The 14154-nt window shown below is 35.2% G+C and overlaps 1 protein-coding gene across 6 annotated transcripts in view; it reads left to right on the plus strand.

Moving 5' to 3' along the window:
• The window catches only part of trappc8 (trafficking protein particle complex subunit 8), a 79154-nt gene that overhangs the window by 30246 nt on the left and 34754 nt on the right, over nucleotides 1-14154 (plus strand). For 4 of the 6 annotated variants that reach the window (XM_048208626.1, XM_048208627.1, XM_048208629.1 and 1 more), the window contains 6 exons: nucleotides 770-875; nucleotides 1233-1274; nucleotides 1371-1502; nucleotides 1975-2199; nucleotides 7634-7742; nucleotides 13706-13900. In XM_048208626.1, coding sequence (XP_048064583.1) covers nucleotides 770-875; nucleotides 1233-1274; nucleotides 1371-1502; nucleotides 1975-2199; nucleotides 7634-7742; nucleotides 13706-13900 — 809 coding nt within the window. The remainder of the gene's footprint in view (nucleotides 1-769; nucleotides 876-1232; nucleotides 1275-1370; nucleotides 1503-1974; nucleotides 2200-7633; nucleotides 7743-13705; nucleotides 13901-14154) is intronic. The other 2 variants (XM_048208628.1, XM_048208632.1) reach the window with 1 other exon arrangement.

Raw genomic sequence — 14154 nt, forward strand, 5'->3', positions numbered from 1 at the left:
CTCTATTCACTCCCATTATAAAGCTTGGAAGAGCCAGGATATTTAACTCCAATTGTGTTTGCCTGAAAGAAGATAGTCATGAATCATGGGGTAATTTTCATTTTTGGGTGAACTATCCCTTTAATTTTCTTCATTGAGATATACGTGTGTGTGTATTTACAAGTGTTTTAATTCATTTCGTGACTTGTAAAAGTTTAGAGCTATAATTTTTATTATTATTATTATTATTTTGAATTAATGAATAAATTAATAAATAAAATTTATTTTAGTTTTTGCTTCCTTTTTAGGCGTTATCAGTTTATGTGGCTTTTGAAAATTAACGGTGTTTTAATGTTTCTTTAATTTAAATAAATAAATACATGCATACATTCATTCATGCATACACACATTTTAAAGGCCAAATCAGTATTTGTGACTTCTAAAAATTAGTTTAGTCTTTTAATGATATTTTAAAATTATTATTATTGAATTATTATTAAATAAATGTATTTTCGTTCTTGCATTTTTAGACTGGACATCACTTTATGTGGCTTTTAGTGTTTTAAGGTCGTACTTGTTTTCTTTTTTTGTGGGTTATGTCTGTGGCTTTTAAATTGTTTAGCATTTTAATGATTTTATTAGTAATTTAAATAAATTAAGCTAATTTTAGGTGTTGCTTCTGCTGACAGTTTGTTGCTTAAATACTTGAACACTTGATGAAAGGATCTTTTTTTCTTTTCCAGTTTTGATGGAAATCTGTAACATGTTGTTTTTTGTGGTTACGTCACAGAAACATGCTTTTGGCTGAGCGGTGTTGTCTTTTAAGTGCTGAGATTTTGAAGAGTCAGGCCAAATACTCAGATGCTGCCACACTTCTGATCAAGATGACCAGTGAGGTGAGTTCAAGTCCCTGTTGACACATCTACATCTGAAGACTGTACCAATATTTTTAAAAGTCATATCTTTATCATCACCCATTAATCAAGCAACCGTGTTCGTACAAGGTCCTTAAAGTGCTTGAAGTACTTGAAAACAGCCATATTTATGAAGAGATGCTTTAAAAAATGCTTGAATTATTGAAAGATAATATATATGAAATTAGTTTTTAATTTTCTCTAAAAAACGCAAATAGTCTTTTCACGCAAAATTAACACTGCAGCCAATAGCCTGTAGATATAGAGCCATTTTGCATGGCTATGAGCGTGATATTGCTCATAAATTTCCAAGTATATAATACAGCTTTCATTTTTCAGGTCAATCATATATTCATGGGGGAAAAAATCAGTTTGAATGAGGAAAGTGATATCTTTGTCATAGTATCCTTTCATTGGTTAAGGGGATTTCTCATGACTGGGACACTTCACTTCACTTCCTCTTTTCCTCTCTGATAGGACTCTGACCTGCGAAGTGCAATCCTATTGGAGCAGGCGGCTCACTGCTTCATTAATATGCGCAGCCCCATGGTGAGGAAGTTTGCCTTCCACATGATACTGGCTGGTCATCGTTTCAGCAAAGCTGGACAGGTACAAATAGCCATTTCTGTAAATAAAGTTTGAAAGTGAGCATTTGTCATTGTAGCAGAAGTATCAGAAATATCTTGGGGGTTCTTTGACAGTGGGTTGCCTTGGAGCCAAAAAGGTTGAAAACTACTGCATTAAATGGATCAAGTGTTGAGATAATTGAAATGTAAATTTTAAAATTGCATTATTTTTAGTTATAACTTCTTCAGAGTGGATGAAACCTCCTCATCTATGTTTGCTGCTTATTGCCATGACTAAAACTAAAGCCTAGGGTCTGAAATGGCACCCGTTCTGAAAGAGCGACTGTGTTTACAGGGTCAGATTAGGTCAGGCTGTCAATTTTCACCTGGAAGCTGATGCTGCTTGAACAGCTGTGAAAGCTACTGGACGTCGCAGTAACATGATGAAGTGCTCACATGGATGTAGGTGTATTCTTTTAATGTGTGGGTTCACACTCTCTCTTTCTCTGTTCCAGAAGAGACATGCACTGAGGTGCTACTGCCAGGCTTTGCAGGTGTATAAAGGTAAAGGTTGGACACTGGCTGAAGATCACATCAACTTCACCATTGGTCGGCAGTCCTTCACTCTGCGGCAGCCGGAAAACGCAGTGGCCGCCTTCCGACACATTCTCATCAACGACAGCAAACAGTCGGCTGTACAGCAGGCTGCTTTCCTCAGGGAATACCTCTATGTGTACAAGGTTAGCAACACACACGGGTATCACATTTCGTCAAGATGAAATCAAAATGGACTTTAAACTTAAAATTAACTATTAGCAATTCATAAAATAAAAAATTTTAGGATGGTACAAAGCCTCATTAAAAGGATGACATTCTTGTAAAGAAAACCATAGGTAGAATGTAAATAATAAGCTAAGTATTTTTGTTAAAGGTGCCATAGAATTGAAAATTGAATTTACCTCGGCATAGTTGAATAAGAAGAGTTCAGTACATGGAAATGACATACAGTGAGTCTCAAACTCCATAGTTTTCTCCTTCTTATATAAATCTCATTTGTTGAAAAGACCTCTGAAGAACAGGCGAATGTCAACATAACACCGACTGTTACGTAACAGTCGGGATCATTAATATGTACGCCCCCAATATTTGCATATGCCAGTCCATGTTCAAGGCATTAGACAAGGGCAGGACGTCTGGATCTGTGCACAGCTAAATCATCAGACTAGGTAAGCAAGCAAGAACAATAGCGAAAAATGGCAGATGGAGCAATAATAACTGACATGATCCATGATATTTTTAGTGATATTTGTAAATTGTCTTTCTAAATGTTTTGTTAGCATATTGCTAATGTACTGTTAAATGTGGTTAAAGTTACCATTGTTTCTTACTGTATTCACGGAGACCAGACTGTCGTTATTTTCATTATTAAACACTTGCAGTCTGTATAATTCATAAACACAACTTCATTATTTATAAATCTTTCCAACAGTGTAGCATTAGCCGTTAGCCACAGAGCACTATCAAACTCATTCAGAATCAAATGTAAACATCCAAATAAACACTGTACTTATGCGATTAGACATGCTGCATGACGAACTCTTTGTAAAGATCCATTTTGAGGGTTATATTAGCTTACATTGTTTATGCAATGTTTAAGGCAGTTGTGAGCTCAGGGGCGGGGAGCGCGAGAATTTAAAGGGGACGTGCGCTGAATCGTCGCATTTATAATGATGCCTCAAAATAGGCAGTTAAAAAAATGAATAAAAAAATATCTATGGGGTATTTTGAGCTGAAATTTCACAGATACATTCAGGGGACACCTTAGACATATATTACATCTTGTGAAAAAGCATTCTATGGCACCTTTAAAATATTATAAATATTTGAAAAAGTTTTTGTCTAGCACATCAAAGTTATGTAGTGCAGCCAACAAAGCTTAATGATATTTCTGAATTATTAATGAATGATATTTGTACAAAATACTTTTTACCCTGGAATATACTATACTGTTCAAACGTTTTTAAAGAAAAGCAAGGATGCATTCAGTTGTTCTGATATTAAAAACATTTATAATGTTACAACAGTTTTCTATTTCAAATAAATGTTGCTCTTTTGAACTTTGTATTCATCAGAGAATCATGGGGGGGGAAACAGTATAATTTCTGCAAAAAAAAAAAACAGTTTTCAACATTGATGATAATAATATTTCTTGTGCAGCACATCATCATATTAGAATGATTTCTGAAGGATCATGTGACACTGATGACTGGAGTAATGATGCTGAAAATTCAGCTTTGAATCACAGAAATAAATTACATTTTAAAATATATTCAAATAGAAAACGGTTATTTTAAATTGTAATATTTCTCAATATTATGGTTTTTACTTTATTTCTGATCAAAAATATGCTGCCTTGGTGAGCAGAAGAGACTTCTTTTAAAAACAACAATCTTTTGAACAGTATTGTATATTGAAAAACCTTTTTTGAAAATAATGATTATTATGTGTACACGTTTCAAGATGTAAGGAAAATATTAAGTCTGTCACGGTTCCTTGATTAAATTTAAATACTCGATTTTAAAAATTGATGACTGCAAAATAAACTCCAAAATAGTAGCGCATTTCACTGACGAGAATCCATGAACTGCTTTATATGATTTTCTTAGGCTGCACAATGTATTAAAACCATTTAAAAAACAAACTATAGCATAGTGCTATTGGGAATTCACAAAGGCTACGATTCAGTTAAATAAATATATGCCCTGTGGGTTTAATATATATATATGCGCTTTAATTATTTACATGCGTGTAGGTCATGTGTGTCTCAGAGCGGCTCCACATGAACTGTTATCATTTACATGTATGGAGCGCATCTCAATCTCCATCTCTGCATATGCTGTGAGTTTGGATTGCTTATAACGTTCATCTGGGAACACAATCTGCGCCATTTCATCAGATTGGTAAGGTAAAACATTTATAAACCAACACAGGAGAATACATCAGTACGTTTCTAAATATGCGAACTGTTCATCACAATTTCAAATTTTTTTATTGAAAACAAAGAACAAGGGGTCATCATAGGCATTACAAAGTCAAGACAATACAATTTCCATGCATTCTTTGGCGTGCAATATCTCACCTATACTCAATGATCTGTGTACGCAATCCATTTATGCAAATGCATTTCTCTAAGTTAAGTCTAACAGAAAATTTAAGTCTCTCCATACAATATATTTCGTTTACAATTTCCATCCACTGATAAGAGTATTTTTAATAAGTATTTATCGCTATTTAAAAGTGTTTCAGGTTTTTTTCATAGGTACAGTGTAATGAATGAAAAATTTCTAGTCCTCCCCTATTATTTTCCCAATTTCAGCTGCTACTTCATGCCAATAAGGCTGTATTTTTGAACATGCCCAGAAAATATGGAAATGGTTAGCCATTGGGGGTTCACATATTCTTGTTCAAGAAATTACAGTGGCTGTAGCAATTACATCATAAGGAAGTGTCCGAATATTAAAGATTAATTTAACATTTGAATTAAATTTCGTTTGGTCAGTATCAAACAAGGATTTGATCTGCTGTAAAGTGTAAAAACACCAGGCTGTTGGCACCCTCTGCAGGCATTTTTCTTTAATACATAATATATATAAAATGATTGCTTATATTATGTATTTTATATATTTTAAGTGTTGTTCTATATAACCATATGATTACTTGCTTTTGATACTTTATTTAAACCAAAAATTGTTGCTACATTGGTATTATGTATGTATTTGAAGTCATTTTAAAGGCTATTGTTCGCTTAGGCCGATTTTTATTACCACCCAAAAATATCCGATTACTTGATTAACCCTTAAATGCATGACTGTTTCGCCAATCATTCTTACATATTCAGGTCTTTATTGACCCCGATCTATATCTAACAAGGAAGGATCTCTACCTGTCGCAATAATATAAAACTCCTCTGATATTAGAGTAGCAATTACAGAAGAATAAAATAAATCATATTTTGTCACCTTTTGGAGCTTGAAAGGGCTCCGTTTGAGCAGATGTTTTATGCCATCATCACTGTCCTCGTCAGAGCTCATTTCCCAGTAAATTCAGCAAATAATGGGCTAGTTTTATGTTTGAGGTCGCAAATATGAGCCCATTCGCGATCTCAAACGTATTCTCAGAACTATATAATTTTCAACATCTTCAAAATCAATATTTCGATCGCTAACAGCTTCACCAGTTCCATCCTCTGTAAGAGTTACAGTCATATTTGATTACGTTCAGTACTTGCTCTGCAGTAAATCGCTGAGCCATTTCATGTTTTTCTTATTATTTCGTTTTCTGTCTAAATGAGTCGTCACTTCAGCATTGTGTATCAGACATTGCTACCTTGTGGAATAAAGGTGAATTGCACTTATTCCATCATCTAAGATTCAATTAATTTTGTGCAGAAAAAATATACATACACTGATACACACCTCGGGTCGTTAGCGACCCTATACAATTTTTTACAAAAAATTAATTCAAAAATAGGCATTCTTTTATAATTTTATGTTATATTCTTTATAATGAATTGATTGAGGAATACCAAGAAGGTTGAAGTCTAACTTTAAAAAATGAATGAGGAGGAGGGTAGCGAATGATGTCACTAAAGACCCGAGGTATGCATTTAAGGGTTAATTGCCAAAATATGCGATTACTCGATACGAAAATAATGACAGCCCTAGAAATTATATTTTTTACTTTTTACCACATGTCCTTTTTACTAAACAGAGTCATGAGATAAGAGCAGTTTTCACATTGAACCAGGCTACATTTTCTTGTATTGCTCTCAGAAAGCAGCTAGACTCTGATAGTGTCACATTCAGGCCACTGACCCAGTTTTTCCCCCACCACAATCAGACTTTAGCCCTGAGTTTAACTGTCTGTGTCTGCGCGAGACGGCTCTTTCGTCATCGTTTGGTTGAGTCCGTCTCATCAGTGCTCTGTCCTTGTGTGGTTCTGGTCTACAGAACTCCATCACCCTCAAGCACTGGGCCTGAATACATAACAAGAGGAAATGACAACATTCTGCTTTGCCTTGTTTCTTAATTGGCTTTTTATGGCGCCGATCTACCACTGCAGGAACAGTTGTGTAAAATATCAGTGTCTCATTTCATTGAAGGCTTATTTTCTGTGCAGTTAACTGATACAGTATGTGACTTTTTGTAAAGAATTTGCATGCTTAAAAGTGAAATGAGACTGGGAATGGGTATCTTAGTATTTAAAAATAGTAACTAATTAATCACACATTTTTCTATAATTAATGGCACCTAACATTAAAGTTTTTAATATATTTTTATATTTTAATAATTTCACAGGAATTGAATGACGTTATCAAACACTTCAGTCTTCACTGCATAAATTATACATATAGATTAATCCTTATTAAAGTTACAAAAGTTATTCAGTCAAGAGCAGTGAGTGATTTTTCTCTTTGTCTTTTGTTCTTTGATTAACATTAAAGACAGACATCAACACAGCAGGTTTATTAGGCTGCTGTCACTTTAAGATCTGACGCACATGATGCAGATCTGACACAACTCTTTACAGTCATTTAAGACCTTATTTAACTCATCTAAGACTCTTAAGCTTCAGACTTATTTCAGCCTAATTTCATTTACCGACAATGATAGTTACAGTAAAAACACTGTAATTGGCAGTTACTTTTGAAACATATCCTAGTAAACGGCGTTATTCCAGTTAAACAAAACAATAGGGGGCCACTCACACCGAGCATGATAACAATAACTATAACTATAATGTTTTAAGAATTTTTTGAGAATTATGTAACAGCACAGCTGTAATGATATCACTGAAATCTCTTTCAGATTTGAGAAATAATAAAAACAGTGACGGCCAAACGGAGTCCACCAGACTTTAAAGCAGCAGCCTGCGCTTATAATAAAGAGAGACGCTATTATAATTATCTTTATGCTCTTTATTCCTGGTGTCAATGGGCCTTAATACTGATCATTTGATGTAAAATATATACTGTGCAGAAGCAATGCAGGATCACATGACATTTGTTGGCCAATCAGAAGGGATGGTACTCAGTTGATGCCTGACTATGACTTGTAGGTGAAAAGAAGTGAAAATGATGTTGATATTTATGAGCCTTTGACCTTTTGCCTTCAGAGCATGAGTCAGTTGACCGGTGAGAGCTCCCTCCCGCAGCTGCCCCTGCCCTGCCTGCACAGCTCACAAACACGCGTCTTCTTCGGCCATGAACGTAGACTCGCTGAAGGTAAGCACCCTCTTTGTGTCTCACACATTCACAGAAAGGGACAGTTCATCAGAAAATAAAAAAGCATGTATTAAATAATGTGTATGAATAAAAAAGAATATATTTACTTGCCCTCATGTTGTTTCGTGTTGTTCTGGCTAGATTAAAGTTCTCCATCACTGACAAATTCTCATCAGTTGAAATGCAGAGAGGCCATGTTTGAGATCAAAGATGTCTTTTTTTTGCACCGTTGAGCATTACAGCCAATCGTACGCACTTCTGTTGAGTGTGCTGAGCATCCCGTTGAAGAAGAATTATGCACTCTCGAGAAATCTCTGTGAGTGCCGATGTAAGTAAGAGATTCATTTTGCAGTGTAGGCGGCTTCGTTGATTATAATGGGAGTTTTTGTGAGCGTGCAAGACTTGGACTTGGTTTCCACAAAAAATATTAAGTAGCACAAGTTTGTATCGGGATTATTTCATACAATTATCAAATAATATGGCTTGCTGTGTGGTTAATTGAACTAACAGACCGTTCAAGAAATCTGGGCTCCATTTTTTCCGGTGAGTGAAATTCTAATATAATTTTATTTAATTTATTTAAGATAATTTATTTATTTTAAATTTACAATTTTATTTAAAACTCTACTACTCTCCAGAATCTGACAGACTGATTAGCTGTAGGCTGAAACTGTATAAAACAGTCTGAAACGTTGTCATATAATGTTACGTCTGCATTTCATGAATAGCGTAACATTTACTAACACAGACTATATTGGAAGTATATATGAAGAGTTCTATTGCAAAAACCTTTAAAGTCTCTGTAAAGTCAATTCTGAAAATTCTTTCTAAACACTTTATAAATGTTACAAATGTATTGCTGAAACACATTACAAAGACTGTGAATTGTGTAATGCTTAATTGTGAAGTTAGAGCGTTAAACAGTTTTTCACCAAGTCTCTGCTCAGGATTTTTTGGGCGGAGCTAAAACGGGGGTCTGATGACGCACTTGGTCCCCCGAGCATAGCCCCGCCCCTAACACTATATAACTGTCGATGACGCACCGAGCGTGGCGCCGCCTCTACAGCGGTTCTCGAGTGTCATTACAGTTATACAGCCCTTTGCACAATTAGCTAGTAATGCCTTCGTCACACAAATGCATATTACATGGTTGTTATAATATACAATATGCTTGGTCTCCTTATTTAAATCTCCTAAAATGATATGAAGGATTCTAAAGTGATCGTTCTACACCGGATAGTTTTACAAACTTTCATCAGACAGCTGGGATTCACAGATAATCCGCTGTTTTTGGTGAATGTGACTGAACAGACCTCGGCCCCCCTCCTGCCTCGGCCTTCTTACCGTCCCACCGATAACCGATGATATATCTCTCCCGTCCCGGCCTTCATCCTCCCGTCTCGCGGCACCGTCATTTGTCGACTCGACAACAGGCGGCAGTTCGTGCCCACCAATGAGTGTAAGTTTGCTTATGTTATAATTAGTATGTAGTCCACAGTAACTCTACTAAAATTTGCAACCCTCTAAATGATTCTTCTTATATCAGTATGTTTGACTCATTAGACTCTAGTCAGTTGAGGCTGCAGCTCTCGCGAATGGGTGTGGTTTTAGCGCCAAGAGCGGACACGCCCCCAGCGTTTGAGCGCAGAGAGCGCTGCCTATTTTTTCTAGATTTTGATAACTTATTTCATTTACTTGCAGATTGTTTTTAGTCATTCAAATTTGGCTGGGTGGTTAATAACACATTTTTCTGCGGTGTGACAAACTCAGAACACATACTTTAAAATGACTTTACAGGTACTTTAAGTCTGTCTGACATGTCTTCTTTTAAATGAGCATTTTTTTAACCAGGCTCCTATGTTTAGGTTCAGTAATTTCACTTTTTTTATGGCAGTGAAAAGGTTGTTAGTCAGTTATTGCAATGCCTTATTTTCAAAAATGTCACGTCAATTCATTGGTATTTAATTTTTTTTTTTTTTTTTTTTTGCAAAAACCTCCATCCACCTCTTCAGACAACGAGACATAGTAAAACATTTGTTTCTGTCAGTTTTACAGTAGAAAAAGGAATACTGTTGCGTTTACCTGGCACTCATGAAATCCTGTCATTAACACTGTAATGATGGACAAAACATGATAAAAACTTGCAGCTCGGCAATTGAAAACGGCTCATACTCACACGGCATTCGTCTTGAAATCAAATGATTCGATTTGCGATTGGTTCTTCTGTGGACTTAGAGGCATTTGCTGACAAAGGGAAATGGTGTTTAGTGGTTTCTGCAAACAAACTGGTATTTCTGAATGGGCTGAGCCTGGGATTTAGCGTATTTTAAGTGAAAATATTTGATAAAGTAAGAAATTATAAGGTAAATACGTGCTTTTCTTGCTCAAACTTCATATCCAGAACTGACGCTATCCTCACTTGCTATCTGAATTATCGTAAACAAGAGTTTCCTAGTTAAAGCTGCAGTCCGCAACTTTTTTTGTTAAAAATTTACAAAAATTATATAATGAGAATATACAACATGAATCCATTTTCCAAACCGTGTTTTTGTCTTATCCTGAATTATTATGGTACACTTATAAAAAGTGTTTATATTCGGACTATTTCAGACCGGACTGGTAGGACTCGCCGCAGAGTATCACAGTAACTGCGTTACTCGCCGTAGACATACACGGAGAAAAGTAGCTCCGGCTACAATGTTCTTCCGCAAGACACATGCAGTTCTGTTTATTAACCGCTAGATGGCCAAAAATCGCGGACAGCAGCTTTAAATTGCAAATGAACGCCCTTTGTGACATTTTTGGTGCTTGAGATTGTCCTGTTTTTTTGTTGTCTGTATTCCGGGCGTCGGAAGCAACAGCTCATTTGTATTTAAAGGGACACACTCAAAAACAGCACATTTTTGCATACCCTAAAACTTCACATACACAGAGTCTTATTTTACATCTTGTAAAAATCTTCGTGTTTTAAATTGTAATAATATTTCACAATATTATTGTATTTTAAATAAAATAAATGCCTTGGTATTTAGTATTAGAGACAACTTCTTTCAAAATCATTCATATCATCTTACTGTCCACAAACTTTTGAATAGTAGTGTATATTCCAAGCATTTCTGTATAAAAGAAAAGTAATTTGTCATTATTCACACGAAAAGCATTCGTATTCCCTTAGAAAGTGAACCGAATAGTAATGCAATTGACTGTTCCTGCACATGAATAAACATAGCACAGCACAACTGTTACGGATGACATATTTCAACATCCAAATTAAGTTGTGATGACCTTTCTCTCATCATACCCACAGAGAAATGAAGATGAACACAGCACCATTTATGTACTCAGATAAAAAAAAAAAAAAAAAAAAAAAAGTAATTTCCAGTGAAAACTTCAAATGAGACTCAAAAGCGATGAGCAGTGCTGAGGAGCTGCCCCTCACTTCACAGAATAAATTACATTTAAAATAAGAGAAAGAACACGGACTACAACATTCGATATCTGCAACGAGCTCTGCTTCAATTAAAGAGAAGCAAACAAAAAGACTCATTTCAGGAATATCACGGAGCTCAAACGCATGTAAAAAAAAAAAAACCCTGAACATTGGAGTGAAGAGAACAGGCCCGAGGAGGTGTGAAAACCTTTTTAATTAAAGTCTTTGCCCGGATCTCACACTGAAGGGGGAGCAGGGAGTGGAGGGATGGGGGTGTAGTGATGTGTGTTGAATGATAAATAAACGTACCTGTTGTCTGTTCCAGTGCTTCGCTCGCCTTAGGCTTTGAATCCCAAATGTCCTCTGAGACACCGGCTGATTGGACATAAGGCAGCTCTGTTGAGTTTATATATTCTTAATTCACAAAGTATTCCTTTTTCACTGCCATTATTTGTAAGGATAGAAGAAATGTGTGAGGAAACCTCAATCTTCATATTCTCCGGAATGATCCAAAGAGTTTCTTGAGTGAAAGAAGAACATCTGTTCGTCTGTAAAGTGTCTCACATGATCAATGTCGCAAATTGAATTATTTGATTAGGAGACTATAAAATGAATGAAAGAAGCATTTAAGATTCCTCACTATTTATGTCATGCTGTAAATGTTGCTTTGTTTTCAATCCTTAAACATTCTGCTTATTTCTGAGTTTTGAATCCTAGATTTTTTGTGTGATCTCAGACATTTGGACACCAGTAGAGTACAATTTAAAATAAGTGTTTTCTATTTTAATTTATTTTATAATGTAATCTGAAATCATTGTAATGTGCTGATTTGGTGCTCAAGAAACATTTTGTTATTATAATTAATGTTGAATGTTGAAAACGTCTTTTTATTTATTTATTTATTTTTTTTTTTGGAAACCATGATACTTTTTTTCAGGATTCTTTGATGAAAGTTCAAAAGAACCGCCTTTATTTGAAATAGAAATCTTTTCTAACAATGTAAACAGTCTTCTGTTACTTGCTGAATATATTTTTTTTTCTCCAGAAAAATCTTACTGACTATCAAAGGCACAATATGTAAGATTTTTTAATTAAAATATCCAAAAACCTCTAGAACAATGTTATATATTTTGTTAACCTGAGTACTTAGATTATTCCAAATGTTTCCAAGAATGTTTAAATGCAGAGAAATAAGCAATTTTAACCTGGACACGGACTGTGTCTGTGCGTCGCCTATCAATAGGGTTGCAAAATTCCGGGAATTTTCAAAGCTGGAAACTTTCCATGGGAATTAACGGGAATATATGGGAATTAACGGGAATATATGGGAATTAACGGGAATTAATGGGAATAAACAGGGAATTTGCAAAATTGCAGGTTAGCCTATAACAGGGTACTTAAATGTAGTTGAAAAAAACATCTTGCAGCATAATTTTGGTTAAAACAACCAGATTTAATCCAATTTCAGTTGATTTTTTTACCCTGACATTCACACAGCACATTACTTACTGCAGGACTATTGAGGCCACACCCCCTGCATGTGCATTCCCCCAGTCCATAGCATGCACATTTGATCAAAATACAGAACAAACGGTAATATTGTGAAATATAACTACAATTTAAAATAATGGTTTTCTATTTTAATATACAAATATTAAATATTAAAATTAATTATATATTGTAATATAATTTATTTCTGTGATGCAAAGCTGAATTTTCAGCATCATTACTTCAGTCTTCAGTGTCACATGATCCTTCAGAAATCATTCTAATATACTAATTTGATACTCAATTATCAGTGTTGGAAACAGTTGTGCTGCTTAATATTTTTTTTATAACCTGTGATACTTTTTTCAGGATTCTTTGAATAAAAATGTAAAGAACAGCATTTATTTAAAATAGAAATATTTTGTAACAATATACATTACCAGTCAAAATTTTGGGGTCAGTAATAATTTTTTTTTTTTTTAAAGAATTTAATACTTTTATTCTGCAAGTATGTGTGAAATTGATAAAAAAAAAAAAAAAGTCGCTCTACTGGCTTCGTTCCGCTCACACAGCACTCGGCCCTGCTCTGCTTCATACTACAGTAATGTTAATAATCGTCCTGTCTGATTCATTTCCACCGGCTGTGAGGTAAAGACAACATCTCCCATGATTCTGCGCTCAATCTTGGCATCAAGCTACGCCTTTGTTTTGAATAGGCGACCTCTAGAGGTGAAAAACTACATATTGTGCCTTTTATAAATTTCATCAAGATATTATAAATGCCATGTTTGTTCTTGTATAATTATACATACAGATAACATGGAATACTTTTTTATGAAGGCCTTATTATTATAATTTTAACAAGGTTAGTGAATGCAAAATAGTGATTAATAATGATGGCCAGTGACCACTATTAAAATATTAACTTTTATTTACACATCCATACCAATTTGAACTTGAATTGTAGATATTCATGGCCATATTATTTGCCTCATCTGTATGTAATCAGTTGCATTTTTGTAATCTCCAACTTGTTTTTCAACAGGCGAGAAACAGGCCGCAACACATGTCTCATTGGACCAGGAGTTTGACCGTGATCTTTCCCAACTGTGGAGGGAGTTGGAGGAGCAGGTTGTCGCCGTGGCGAACAGAGGGACGGTGCCCATCACCTTCCAGCCCACCCAATGCTGCTTAAACAGCCAGACAGACAACCTCAGATACCCCCTCGCTGTGGTAGAGGGTATGTTTTCCCTCCTCCACTTGCTTTATAAGCATTTTTATTTGTGCTGTGTATTTGGTCCTCCAGATTTTTATTTTTAAGACATCTCCATTCCTTTGATTGCTCCATTGAAACAAACTCTTGGTTTCTGTTGAGGTTTTGAAGCACTTAAGGGGCCTAGTGATTGCTTTTGATGCCTTCCGGGGCTTCGTTTATGGTTTATTAGTCAATGTTTAATTGGACTGGAATCCATTATTCACCATTTGCTTTCCTCT

This window comes from Megalobrama amblycephala, linkage group LG11, assembly GCF_018812025.1.
Source record: "Megalobrama amblycephala isolate DHTTF-2021 linkage group LG11, ASM1881202v1, whole genome shotgun sequence".
NCBI classification, from domain to species: Eukaryota; Metazoa; Chordata; class Actinopteri; order Cypriniformes; family Xenocyprididae; genus Megalobrama; species Megalobrama amblycephala.